At 33.6% G+C, this 15,474-nt stretch overlaps 1 protein-coding gene across 1 annotated transcript; it reads right to left on the bottom strand.

The window, feature by feature from the left end:
• Positions 1 to 8,716: 8,716 nt before the first annotated feature.
• Positions 8,717 to 13,640, bottom strand: LOC120207833 (glutamine-dependent NAD(+) synthetase). Its single transcript, XM_039207253.1, has 13 exons — positions 13,390 to 13,640; positions 12,767 to 13,072; positions 12,294 to 12,517; positions 11,963 to 12,066; positions 11,484 to 11,618; positions 11,219 to 11,387; positions 10,890 to 11,025; positions 10,267 to 10,405; positions 9,819 to 9,995; positions 9,492 to 9,659; positions 9,304 to 9,399; positions 9,022 to 9,150; positions 8,717 to 8,940 (listed from the first exon to the last, which is right to left on the bottom strand). Exons 1-13 carry the CDS (start codon positions 13,581 to 13,583, stop codon positions 8,719 to 8,721), a joined length of 2,199 nt encoding a protein of 732 aa, XP_039063184.1. The 5' UTR covers positions 13,584 to 13,640; the 3' UTR covers positions 8,717 to 8,718.
• Between the last annotated feature and the right edge of the window lie 1,834 nt (positions 13,641 to 15,474).

Here is a 15,474-nt window from a genome sequence, read left to right as displayed (position 1 = left end):
TAATGACATCAAATCTTTTAAGGTACTCGACTATGGCCGACTCTAAATCATGCATAAATAACTCCTATTGTGAGTCTTTCACTTTATTAAGGCATATGCCACAACCTTAACTTTTTGCATAAGTACACTTCCTAAACTGTTGATTGATGCATTAGTAATAACTACATAATATTTACCAACTCAAGTTGTATAAACACTAGTATCTCTGTTACAATCATCTTTCGTATTTCCAAAACTCTCTTGACCCTATTTCTTCTACAAAAAGACATATTTTTCCTTAAAACTTGGTTAGCAGCAAAGCTAACGTCGAAATGTTTTTCACTAGCCTTTGATAGTAAACAGCAAGCCCCAAAGAAATCCAAACTTCAGGATCATTCTTTTGGATTTTCCAATTTACTACAACATGAGTTTTTCTTACAAACTACTCTTATGCCTTATACCAAAACAACATGGTCAAAGAAAACTATCTCTGCTAACCAAAGTTTCACAGTTGAATAGTTTGGCAAACAAGTTCTTCCCTCTAAGAGTCTTATTTAAATGTCAAAATCTATGTATAACCACATAGATTTATCTTTCCTTTCGTTAATAAATTACATACTTCCCAATATGAAATACTCAAGTTGATAAACTTTGATCACTCAACTCTTATAATTGAGTCTCTAATTCTCTTGACTCACTTAAGTCATTTAATACTAAATCATATAAACATGTTCAATACCTTAATAACTATTAACCTTGAACTCCACCTTTCGATACGGAGGTATTTCAATAAATTTACTTTAATAAAACATCTATAAATTCCCAACTTTATGTGAGATTATCAAACAATTTTACTTTAATTATTTGAGTATCTATCACATTAACCATAAAAGCTATATATATATATATATATATATCCATCTATCTATGTATCCATCCATCCATCCATCCATCCATCCATCCATCCATCCATCCATCCATCCATCCATCCATCCATCCATCCATCCATCCATCCATCCATCCATCCATCCATCCATCCATCCATCCATCAATCCATCCATCCATCCATCCATCCATCTTTCTAACGTCATTTTCTTCACAATCATTATCTATATCACCTTTAGCGATGCTTTTATTTTCTCACTAAAAACTATAATTTACATAACCTCTGCATCTTTCTAGAATAATCGTCTCTAGAGACAAACAACTTATATTCAATATGATTTTAACTCATCAAATGGAAATTTCTTCAGGTTCACCAGGAACATAGCCCCTGGAATTTTATCAAATGTTTACTACACTGTCCAACTCACACTTACATTATGACCCACTAGGGTTTATAACTATCATCTCACTCGAGATTAAGTTAAATAAAATACTTTTATTTTAAAATATTTCATTTCCTTATTGAGAAAATTCGTGTAACTTTCCAGATCCATTTAAAATATTCTTGAGCAATTGAAAATCTTTCCCTCTCGACTATGAAAGTCTAATTATCTACATTATTCAATAAGAATACTTGACAACTTTGTAGCACTAACCTCATAGCAATTAATGCAAAAATTACACTAGTAATCAAATTTACTCTTAAACAAACTCATAATCACTTGATCCCCTAATAATTCATCTTTATATAGGATTTTAGCAGTCAATATATTTACCGCTTACTCATTTCCACTTACTCAAATTAACTACACTTTGAACAATTTAATGTGTCACTTAAATATTTCTCAATTAATTAAGCTTACTTGAAGAAATATCGGAATCATCACTAGATTCAGAAATATACTCTGGATCCTCATCTGATTCAATTTCTGTTGTAAACCATTTAAACTTTCTTAATAGATTCCTCAATTACAGAATCATCGTTAGACACTGGGGCATTCCTTCCACAGAATGGAGGAAATCCCTAGCATCTTCTACCATTTTGCGGCATGATACTAAAATCATGTCTAATTCTCTTGGGTCAATTTTGATCTCGACCTTTTTTTCAATATCATATACTTTCTTACCTTTATCCTTGGTTTCTGACATCTATTATGACATACATAAGAATAATACTCAAGTTAATAAGGAGTGACATCAATCACCCTCTAATTGACACTATCTCAGTAATTTTGACAATCTTAATGGCATGTAATCCTTTTTACATTAAAATACATTTGATTTCAGTCGAAAATCGTGTAACTATGATACCAATAAATGTAACACCCATATCCCGTATACCTTTCAGTACACGAGATACAGAGGTCGCATCACTTTATAAAAACTTTTTGTCATTTGAAATGTAACATCCTCAATACCGGGTTAGTGACTAAATTGTAAAAATTCAGAATTTGATGACTAAAACAAAATAATTGAATAGTATTGTTATTTGGTATAGGGTTAAATTACAAAGAAGAAAGAATAGAAGGATCGAATGGTCTTTTGCAAGGAAAAATAATTAAAGAAGGGATTTATATATTAGCTCCACGTGGAAAAGAAGAAAGAAAAACAAGGTTCTAGAGTTCTCTTCTTCTCTTCTTTTCTCTTAAACGTGAAGAGGTCATAGCAAAGGTGAGATTTTTCATGAGTTAATTGTTTGCTGAAATATAAGTTTTGTTTTGATCCTTAGATGCTAATTAAGCTTAAGGAAATCTTAATTTGCTTTAAAACAACAAGATGAAGGGTGTAGGAAGAATTAAAGATTAGGAGTTCTTGAATGGAATTTTGAAATAGAGTTCATATTTGAAATTGGAGGTTGAATTTGACTTGTCATCGACTTAATTAAGACATACGAAGTGTTAAAATTAGATTTAGAACATGTTGGAAATTGAGGGAGATTCTTAAAATCTATGTGGAGGATTGGATTTTTAAGTTTAAGAGGTATTGAATGGGTATTAATTAGTTTAAGTAGGTATATGCAAGTTAAGGATATAAAAAGAGGGGAAATATAAAGTGTTGAGAAGATTATAAAGAGATTTTCGTGCTAAAATAACATTTCTGGGCTATGTGCATCGATGCACATTCAATGTGTATCGATGCATCAAGGGTAAAAACCCAGAAATTGTTCAATGTGCATCGATGCACATGAAGTGTATCGATGCACTCCTTTAAAATAAAAACATCGAATGTCATCAGTGTATCGATACACAAATGGTGCATCGATGCACCCCCTAAAATACAAACATCGAATGGGATTTATATATCGATGCATAGATTGTGCATCGATGCATACCTTCATTAAAAGATGAAAATAGCTTTCTTTTAGCCTAAAGAGTGATAGTTTAGAATATATTAATTAGTATATTGATTAGTACCAATGTATTACCATGTAGTTATAGAACATAATTTCATTCCGGAATAAACAAAAGATTAGGATCAAGTCAAAATAAGCAAGGCTAAAGTGAGTGCATATCCTAGATGAAATGGAATTGAGACAAGACTTGCGATAAGTATATCTCTTATCATTGAATTTATGATTTTATATTCATGCACATGCATACATATATATGTGTTAACGTTATAGTGATTTCATGCATTTTTCATTCATGATTAACATGGTATTATATGAATGAATGCTATTATCAGAGAATTCTTCCAGATATGTGAAATAATGAAAATGATCATATAAAATGACTTATGTGTTTACATGGATAGCGATGAAAGAGATATGAAATGAGAAATGTATTTATAATTAAACCCATGTTATTTAATATGAGAGCTATAGGTATAATTGGCATGCCAAGAGTCGAGGGATTATCAGTGGTCATTCGGGACATAGTGGTTCTTCGGAAAAATCAGTGGTCCTCCGGGACATAGTGGTCATTCGGGATAAATATTCAGTGCCCATTGAGGGAATTATACGAGCTGTGGTGACAGCATAGTGCAAAACCTCTATGTACTCACATACCTTTGTTCTCCATAATGTACATGGGCAATTCAAAGATAAGTTAAAGTGGAATTAGCATAAGAATGTATGTTTTATATGTGCATGTTACCGTCATATATGTTATAGTGAAATAGATGCATACAAATAAAGATGTCATGATCAGATGGTAAGAATGCATGTTCATGAATGCATTGTTATATATATATATATATATATATTTATATTATGCCTCAAAGTCTATGACTTAGCGTGTAAGTGATTTACACGTAGGTACCAAGAATCGAGAAGAACAAAAATAGGAGTGACAAGAACAGTAGCACTGCTAGAATATCAGATCAGAAGTAACTGATAAAGTAGGTATTTTGTTGTGTATAGTGTGTTGGCATGTAAGAAAAGTGTTAGTTACAAATGTTCTGATAAGTTTTGTCTTGTTTTGGTTAACTTGTGTAAAGTAACAATGTTATTTTAATGAAAGTTTTAAATTTCCTTGATTTTCGTCAAGAGTCAAAGTTTGAAAAGTCAAAGTGGCATCTCAGACTCGTATCCGGGTCGGGTACGGGTTGAGGGTGTTACATGAAAACCCATAAAAATTTGTTTCAATTTGATCAACTATAAAATATGATATTTATAAAAGCAATATACTAAAATTATCACTTAAATACATTACAAAACATCCACTACAGTTTAATTATATGCCGACTATGTTCTCAAAATGAATAAGATTGTCATAATGTTACTGATGAGTCAACCGTCAATTAATGAAAACTGCTGCTACTGCTACACTCCTTACCCAACTAATCTTTTCCTTTACCTACTTGTGAAACAAAAACGCGTTAAGTATTTACTTAATGAGATATAATACTTCAAGGATATTACAATTATATAACAATATCTTATAAATATTGAACGAATAATTTAATTTCATCAGTCATAAGGACCAGTCAAACCCTCCTTAGTTAAACTATAATTCTTTCATACCATCATAAAAATTATTCTTAATATGTCCATCATACTTATCTTTCTGTATAATCTCCCCCTTTATTCTTTCAAACCCTCTTTATTTTCCCCTGTGTACATTAAATGTGAAAGTACTATACATGTATTTCACCAAGGTACCAATTGATTATGTATCTTTTATAATCAACATAGCGACACCTTAAATACTATTAATACACATTTTTGAATTTTCATTTGGGCATTCTTTCATGCCCATTATGTCATGTTTACGTTTTCCTTTATATCATCCATTTATAATAGTTATGCATTGTTGTACATTATAATTCCTTTATTCTTTTACCTAAAGGTATTTATCCTTTCATCTAAATTGTATACTTGTCACTTTTCTGTCAAACGCACAACTAGTCCATTATTCTTTTATTTAACAGTGTTTAATCGTTCATCTTTTACTCAACAGTGTTTAATCGTTTATCTAACTGGCATAATTGACACATTTATGCCAATTGCACAGTTAGACCATAAATATTGTATTTTAAAATAGTTTCTACTATAATAATTATTCATAATACCAACGAACTCTCTCAACTCATTATAGATTCTATAATTTACATTGGTAGCGTTAATACCGTCATTTCTTAACCCTTACTATAATTTAGATGAGTTTCATACCCACTACTAATACTAAAATTCATAAACGTATTATGAATTTCTTAGTTGTTGAAATTATCCATATCATCCATAAAGATTAGATAAGTCCATATTTTTGAAACCAAACTTCTTTCATAATTCTTATCATAAAAATCCTTAGTATGTCTAACATACAATTCTTTTCATTTTTCTTTAGTAATTACTCGTTAATTTCATTTATGACATCCTTACATGCATTAATGCATCTTTTATGCATTTTTAGTTATGGCATCCTTTCATGCCAATAATGCACCCATATGCATTATTCTTTTATGTTGATAATGCACCCATATGCATTTCAACTATGAAATCCTTTCATGCCAATAATGCACCCATATGCATTATTCTTTTATGTTGATAATGCACCCATATGCATTTCAGCTATGATATCCTTTCATGCCAATAATGCACCCATATGCATTATTCTTTTATGATGATAATGCACCCATATGCATTTCAGCTATGACATCATTTCATGCCAATAATGCACCCATATGCATTATTCTTTTATGTTGATAATGCACCCATATGCGTTTCAACTATGACATCCTTTCATGACAATAATGCACCCATATTCATTATTCTTTATGCTGATAATGCACCCATATGCATTTCAGCTATGGCATCCTTTCATGCCAATAATGCACCCATATTCATTATTCTTTTATTCATTCGTTCTAGAGCAGTTCATACTCTGAAACGTATTCATAATATTCTTTCCATACATATAGAAATAACATAATCAATACTATAAAACATATATAAATTTAAACATTCAAATTTGAATGTTCTTCCTCTTACATACTTACAACAAGATACTCACCTGGTTATCCCCGTTAATAAAATGTAGAAACTTCTGACTAATCAACATCTTCATCTTTATCCCTTTTCTTGCTAGACTCAGGAGCTTGGTTCCGATCTACACAAGTATCCATTAAGTACACATAACATACAAATGTTAGTATACTCCTTAACCTTGTACTTTAAGAATATTCCAAATATCATTATCTCAATTTCTATAACAATTTCAACCTAACTGACCGTTCCAAGCTCAATAGTATTGATACTACTACCTTGGTACCGATACTTCTATACTATGGTACCGATACTTCTATACTATGGTACTGATACCCCCTTCCGATATCGATACCAATTTTAGGTTTGATGATGCTTGGTATCAATACCCTTACCATGGTATCGATACTACCTTGTCGATATCGATACAGATTGAATCGGTATCGATACTTCTCAACTAATTCATCCTATTTTAGTCTATAGTATCGATATTGTTCTATCAATACCGATACTCGTGCCCAGATTTTCTAGTTTTTAACCCTATTAATACACAAATGAGGTCAAATTTCGTTATAATTAACACCCAAAATGTTACCAAACTCTTCATTATTTGTACATACTAACTTCCCCTCATTTAGATACTTAAAACATCTAGTATCCCTCAAGATCATTTGATTCTAAGAATCACACCACAATTTCTATCTTGTTTTTAAACTCATCCAATGTTTCTAATCTCTCATTCATCTCTTTAACAAGTCAAATCTATCAACAAACATCAATAAACACTCATATGTTAACATATCATTTCAAAACACATTTCCTAAAATCTCCATTATTTCCTTCATTTCATAGATTTAATCTAATTAAATCCTTCCCTAAGCTTCTATACCACTTAAGGTTGTAAGAGTAACTCATAATCAACAAAAAAAATTAATTAATTGAATCTTACCTTTGAGAGCTATGGAGGAGGCTTATCACGTGAAAGAAGAAGAAGAGGAAAGAGCTTTTGTTGATATATACTTTCCATTTTTCCCTTAACTTTAATATCTTATAAAATAATAATTTTAAATTCATTTTTCTTTAAAGGACCAAAATGTCCTCTAAACCATCCCTTGTTACAATTTAGTCTAAACCACTAATCCAAATCATTCTCTCATCTTTTACCATTTAATCAAATAAATCCTCGCATTTTAAATCTTTTCAATAAAGTCACTTTCATGAAAATTGGGGTATTACAAGTCTCACATGCAGCAGCCTTAATATACGGCTAAGCAAATGCACTACCGATTTTTTTTATTATTCTTTTAACATTTTCGGTAAAAAATTACCTAAAACATTATTATTTCTACCGGTTTTGTTATTATTGGGTACTTTACCGGAAATGTTAAAAAAATAATAACAAAACCGATAGCGCATTTCTTTAGCCGTATATTAAGGTTGTCGCACTATAGAACTCCCCTGGATTTGGACATCTATAATTTTTGCATAGTTATTCTCTATGGTAAGTTTTTCTAATGTCTACATTCGACCGTACCTAGATTGTCTTAATCCTAGAAGTAAGCGACCCTCAAAATATGTCTCAATTTAGACATATAAGCCCTTATGATGTTACTTTGGAGATGTTGGTAAACAAACTCCAATCGATGGTTCACTTGTTTATCGATGAGGTGTAAAGTATTTTTGTTCCAGGTAGATTCATCTCTGATAATATTATGGCAGTCTATGAAATTCTCCCCTCTAAAGAAAAGAATGGTTGGTAGAATAAGCTCTCATGTGCTAAGAACTCAAAATGAGCAAGGCATATTTGTGTATAGCATCGAAAATGGATTCCCCTGCTCTATGGGTTAATTATATTATGAGTTGTGTTTCTTCAATATCCTATTAAGTTGTAATCTGTATGGTCGGGTGGGACAGTCGTCTTCCGTGAAAATTTTAATTTTTTTTATATTTTAAATTCTTTTATGTATTTTATAATGATAATCTATTTTGTAAGATTGTTTTCCTTTAAAATATTATATATTCGCCCCCTAAAATAAAATTTCAAATCTTTCCCTGATATCACTGAGACCACTTTCATCCTTCTCGAGGACTTCGAGATGGGACCTATTGAGCATGTAACAATTTTTAAGGGGTCATTTGCAAATAAAAAATAGGAGTAAAAAGAAACTGAAATAGATGTAGTTATTTGGGCATTATGGTATACGAGAAACAAATTTTATCATTGAATCAACGGGAGGAAGAACTAATTACCTTTGTGTGTGTGTGTGTGTTATAATTTATTATAGTACACAACGTATATCTATTAATTGAATTCATTAGAAAGATACAAATTGAAGCGAGCTTGGAAGAGTTCTTTTGGCCAGTAGTTTAGAAGAGCCTGTAACTGGGCAATAAAAACGTACACGAATCTCTTCTTCTGCTTAAAGGGGTTAAAGGCCAGCTTTCGGATCGCCGGCTGCCGCTGCCACAACTCCCATCCCACCAACACCTGCTGTTCCACCTAGTGTTTCAAGGTTACCTGATTCCTTAAAAGCAACTTTGTCACCATTCAACTCCTGCACTAGTTCGTCGATCTTGCGAAACTGATATGGCCATCTTGCATTGTAAAGGAACTGACGGAGATCAAACCGGTTATCCTCCGGTGAATAACTCTGCAGGTGGGGATACGCATAGAATATATCAGGCTTCAAGTCAGAAGTAAAAACTATCGACAACATTTGATGTTTACGTACCTCAGCATGGTATGACGGTGTCAATACAGTCATTTTGTGTCGGTTGATAGAATAGTACTTGAAGAAGTGTTTTACTTTATCAGCCACCTCTGTTGGAGATAATGTTGCACCCCATTTGTAGCAAAGATTCTGAAACAAATACGGCGGTACCAGAAAAATGACTATCAGAAATAAAGCAACTGATTTCAGATGTGTCGGCTTGTAGATTTGAACCATACTAATGCTCGATTTTAGATTTTTCTCCATGCCGTCTAGTCAGATAGAGGAGTTCAACAATCAAACCTTGAACATCGATAATGGACCACAGCGGAAAACTTTACGCAGCCTCCCATAGACTGATAGCTCTTCATATGTCATTCCCATGTCCACTTCATCAAGCTGTTTCACGTATAATGTAGAACTGAATCTTCCATATTTGAAACTTAACGTTGATGATTTGACTAAATTATCAAGGTCCAGGGAAACGATACCTGGCTGTAGTTAGAACGAATAGGCTCCAGTTCAGCAGTAGGTGGAGCGGCTTCAATTTCTGCCAAGGATGAATAACCAAGATGGTTGGCAGCCCATCGCAAAAACGTCCGAAGATCCTGCTTGCTAATACTACCAATCGGGTTGATATCTGCTGCACTGCAGTCATACTGTTAAAGATATTAAAAATAAATTACTGTCAGAACTAATTTTTTTTCATATCCAGCAAGAGAATGCAGCGAACGGTTAGCTGAGCTAACTATTGGACAAAACACCAAGTATATATACCTAATTACCGGGAAAAGAAAAGAAAAAGGTTTAGTATAGACCTTCGTAAGGTAACCGCGTAACGCTTCATCTACATTGGAGCTACCTAAAACAAGATAAAATCCTTTTTTGTTGTGAACCCAGGGCAATAGAGATGCTAACATAAAAGCTAGCACCATTCGAATCCGAGCTTGAATGTTCTGTAGACCCAAATTTTCAACATTGGATCCTCCATCAACCTGTAAAATGGAAAACAATCATTTCACTCACACATCTATATAAAAAGATTGGCTAAATAGTTCTCAGATTATATTTCAAGAAAAGAAACGAAAGGCGTTTCCAAGAGCTGATGATGGCAATAATCTTTACAACCCTGATCATTAACTTTGGTACTCATGGACAGAAAATATAAGCATTTTTCATAGGACACCATTGATGGGATATGGTATCTGCTGGAACAGTTGACCCTATGGAGGAAATTAGAAAATAAATTGTCATTGCACGGTTAACCTTATAGCGCGGTCTTTTTCCAGTAAGTGTCTGAAACAAGGATAGAAGAGATGAAACAACACCATCTATGCAAACATCAAGATGCCATGAACCAATCTCATCAGCTAATACTTTAGCCCGCATTTTTGTGGCTTCAGAACTGAAATAAAAGGAACGTTTTTAAACTTATACTGTAAGATTTCCAGAATGTAAAGCTGCAATCAATCTGAAACAGACAATATCTTCCTCAAACGGAACAATCAACTTGAACTTAAAAGAATAGTGTTTAGCTGAATATTTAAAACAAAGTAATACATCCAATTCCCTAAAGAACTCAAAATTTCCAAGGAATTTGAAAAACCATTTTAGGATGTACTTTTCTTGACAGAAAACATGTAGATGGAGGGCTCTTCTTAGCTTTCTAGTGAAAACAATAAATCAATTTGAAGACATAACAATGGGATTACTAGAACTATAGAAGTTAAATATCAATGACTGATTCTGGGAAAAAAATTATTGTACATTGTAATGCTATTTTCCCTCCTTAGTGTTAGTATCATATATATCAGCGGGATGCACAACAAAGTCAAGACTTACAACCAGCTTAAAGAAAGAGAAGCAATGGATGTATGCAGTGACCTGACCTGTTTTCAGAACCCATGTAGACCGTATAGAATACGCGTTTAGCAAATTCCTTGCTGTCAGTTGGAAACTCCCCATCAGTGTAATTCCCGATCCGTATTGCATCAGATTTAACTTGTTCATCTCCGTTTGCAATTTCTGAAACACGGTATGCGTGCACAAAATTAACTATTGAAAGAAAATATGCTACAGAAGTCTTATAGCAAAGTGTTCTAGTGACCGGAAAGGATTCTTCTTGAGGAACTGAAGTTCTCATTTCTCAACTCCAACATCAAAGCAGAAAAGAAGCAGTGTTAGTCAGTAGCAGAATAACATGAAATCATAAGCTAACCTTTGACAACTAGTTGGCACATGCATCCAACTATAGCAGCTACAGAGGAACTGTCTGCGCCACCTGAAAGAGGAAGCAAAAAACCAGAAGCTCCACTTCTTCTTAAATAGTCCCATAGCCAACAGCCAGGACCAAATGCTATTTCTTCCTCAGGAGAATGATACATGATCTGCAATTCATAAAATAATGCAATTAGTTAAGAAGAAACCACAGATACTTCAAAAAAATTTATGTTCGTGGCAATGTTTTCCGACCAAGAACGAACCTCCTGTGGACTGGAAAGTAACATTTTCAGGTTAAAAGGTTGGCAAATATTGTAAGGCACAGCTACTGACGAGACACTGGTTTTGCAACTTGCTTGTTCTTGGAAACTACTTATAGATCCTCTTAAACTAGCAACCTGTCATTAACAAGAAATGCAAAACATTGCAATATAATCTTTGATATACAGAACAACCGGAAAATACAGAAAAAACCCTAACTTGCCACAAACTTTCATGATAGAATCTCTCGTAGGATTAATAGTAGTTTGACTTCGATAACTGCCTCCATATCATTTATACATCAAACATCTTATAGGATAATTTCTCATAATAAGAAATCATATTTTTGTGCCCTTCTCATTTATGCGTGAAAACCTTAATATAACATAACAGATTAATAGCATTCAATCTTCAAGAAACAATACTTTCTAAATACGCAATAAACATAGATATACTGAACGAGAGCAAGTTTATAGCATACTGCATCTAAATCTACTTGAGCAACCACAACTTCAACATCCTTCAAGGAGAACTGTGAGCCTTGAGCAACAACCTCTCCATTCACAACAACACAGGAACACCCATCTGAAATAAATAAATTACTTCTCAATAAACCAAACAATATTTTTTTTCCTAAAAAAGACCACATTTTCAATTGGAGCAGAAGAGAGAAGATAAAACAAAAGCAAGCTTACTACTGAAATCATATCGCTAACGAAGGCTATGCTGAAACCTAAAGTTACCATGACATATAAAGTGGGAAACAGTGATAAAATTAAACCGTAAAGTTTAGTAATAAGCATGTCATTTACCATAATACAACCGAGAACCATCACAGCCCTGGTGATTACTGTACATGTAAACCCCTCCACGAGTATGAGTAGCACCTATAAAAGCCCTAAGTCGAAGGTCTAGCTTTCTCAACTGGTGGTGACTCCCACTGGCATTCAGGAAAACTTCAACGCCATTTAATGCAAGCTCAGTATGGGGAGGATTAGGAACAAAAAGCTCTTCACAAATTTCAGCCGCAACAGCTCTAACAAGGGAGAAAACAAGTTTAAAATACTAGCAATTCATCAAGAAACCATAACAAAGTTTCATATTTCATGCAGTGTAACCTATTTGCAAATTAAGTTACATGTTACATAGTGAAGATATGACCTTATGATGACAAGTAGGATAACTCAATCAACCCCAATCAATATGAAATTAAGACATCATTATGAGCTACGGCACAAAACTTAAAGCAAAATAATAACAGCAGAACCAACAACGTTAAGCTTACGTGTCCAAAAACTGTATGTATCCATAACCAAAAGGTACCGTTGTCTGTGATAAGGCCTCAGAAATTTCAAGTGGGATCTGAAATTCTACAAGCCGGTCCTTTTGCTTCCATGTGGTAAACCACCGAAGCTCCCTGTAATTGCCATCATTTGCAAGCCACATCTTCGGTCGTATCAGGACAATGTTTCGGTTAAAACAAAAAACTTGACAATTATAACGCTCTGATCCTTTAATTACAGGCATTCCTATGCTGCACAGTATGCCGTCCGTCCAATCACCAAGTAGTATTTCTTTCAAGCACTCCCACCTGCAAACAAATAGTCTCAAGTCTCATTCCAGAGAGGCAAAGTACTAATTTGTATCAGTCAAATCAACTGATCATCATCCATAAGTGCAAAAATGGTTATCTTCCTAATTACAAATACCAAATTTTTTCAGTTTACTACAGTACATTTAGCAAAAAACAAAAGCATATGATGCATTAAGAAAAAGAAGTAATTACATCAATTCAATTCTAATAACTAATTTCAGAAGAAGAAAAAATTCTAATAACCAACACAAAAATCTAAGAACATCACAAATCAAAGTAAATATCCATAGCCAAGAAAAAAAGAGGAAGATTACGCATGATTGACTGTATCGAGTTCCAAGAAATGATCTTCACAGCCATAGCCAGTGATTTCAAGCTCGGGTCCAAGCCTGATCACAGCACCGGCTTCTTTGGCCCTTGTTATGGATTCCTTAATGTGCTTCAAATTGCAATCAAAATCCATCGCCCATTGGTTCAGATTACAGGTGGCGACTTTCAAAAGCCTCATTTTAGACAGAAATCTCTTGAAAACAATCAGAACACCAAAAAGTTTCAGTTCACTCGAAATCACTTGGAAACACACAATTCTAAAAGCAAAGAAAGGCGTACAAGGAATAGGTGGGTGTTCCTATATAGTACAGATAATTAGCAGCAGCCTTGTATTTGGCATCTTATTCGGCTTTATATGTATATATACAAAGTGAGAGACTTCGAATTCGGGCTAACGGGTTCCAAGCTCCAGTATCTTTGGACGGGTTAAACTGCTTTTCCGGGCAAAATCCGATTGACTTTTAAGTTGGACACGTTACACGTCGTTAGAAACGTGTCAATGGGGGGTTAAGATTTTCCATTTTTGTGATTTTTACTTAATTTATTTATGCATGTTTGATTTTTTCCATAGAAAAGTCTTCATGAAAAGTTTGTGCGAAATTACCTACCCTATTCCTCCCAACTAGGGGCTTATAACCTATCGTTCTTCCAAGCAACTTCAGTCTAACAAAGTTTGACGTACTATTATCAATGATTTCTGTAGACCCATATTTTCGTCCAACTCGGACCCAATAATAAAACCCAGCACAAGCAGCCCCAGCAAGCCCAACAAGCGACCCATGTCCAAGGTACCCGAACTAGCCTCAAAGCTCGACCCGACCCAAAAGGGAAATCCTAGCAAGTCAACCCTTCAGCGCTGCACGACCCAACTTCGCACGGCTCTTGGAGAGTCATATTCCGGTAGCAACACCCTCTGATTTTTCTGACGTCTGAAGGCCACGTGAAGAACCAACAACCAAGCAAGAATGTTAGTCTCATTAGAACTCTACAACCACACGAAATAGGCCTTTATTTTTATTATAAATTAATGAATTCGAAAGAGATTCAGGGGGATTACCATTTGGGAAGAGAAAAAGTCAATGTAAGAGGGGGTTTTTACAAAACAATGTAAACGGGTCCTTTACCCTCGAATTTTTGAAGCAATATAGAGAAATAAACAGCATTTCAGAGGGATCTTTTACCTTTCATATTCAAGTTTTCCTTTCTCTCTTTTTTCCAAAAAAATAGAGTAAAAAAAAAGGGTGGTTCGGTTGATTTACCTTGCAGCGATTCTGGAATGGTTCAATCCAAAAGCATTCGAAAAGCATTCCAAAAGCACTTAACATTTAGAATGAATCATCATTCGAAGCAGAACTTGCAGCAATTCTGGTTGTGGGATATGCACTGTTTCAAGTTGGTTCAATCATTTAGAATGGCTCCTTTAATATTTTTGGGTTAATCACGCTAAGGTCCTTAAACCTTTGGCGTGTTTTCGTGTTCTGGTCATTGTGCAACGGGTTAATTACCCACAGATCCATACACCTTAGGTTTCCAATTACATCTTAGTCACTAAATCAAGGTATAATCATGCTTCAGTCCTCAAACTTTATGCCTGTATTTACGATCTGGTCATTGTTTTAAGGGTGAATCTCATTTTAATCCCTCATAGTTAGCCGCATATTTCTATTTTGGTCATTAATTTCATCTTTTATTTATTTGTCATGATTTAAGCTACATGTTCTCTTTTATTTCATTTTGATCATTTGTCATGTTATTTATTTATTTATTTCGAATAACTCTAATGATTTTTATTCTTCTTATTTAGGTCACTATTTTTGCCATAATTTGCTTACTGTTTTTTTCTTCCATTTTGGTCCTGAAAGATTAAAGTTGATTTGTTTACGATTGCAGTGCTTAGATTGTGAAATAGTTGTAATGGTTGCCTTAATTTCTTGTTGGTTGTAGTTTAGTTCTTTAAATATTTGTTTTTACTATTTTAATCCTTTAGTCTTTATTTATTTATTTATTATATATATATATGTATATTTTTTAATTTTAATATTTTTCTTTATTTCTGTTAATATATATTG

Source organism: Hibiscus syriacus, unplaced genomic scaffold, assembly GCF_006381635.1.
Source record: "Hibiscus syriacus cultivar Baekdansim isolate YM2019G1 unplaced genomic scaffold, ASM638163v2 tig00015426_pilon, whole genome shotgun sequence".
NCBI classification, from domain to species: Eukaryota; Viridiplantae; Streptophyta; class Magnoliopsida; order Malvales; family Malvaceae; genus Hibiscus; species Hibiscus syriacus.
The sequence above is the reverse complement of the archived record's forward strand: the minus strand, read 5'-3'. Positions and strand labels throughout refer to the sequence as shown.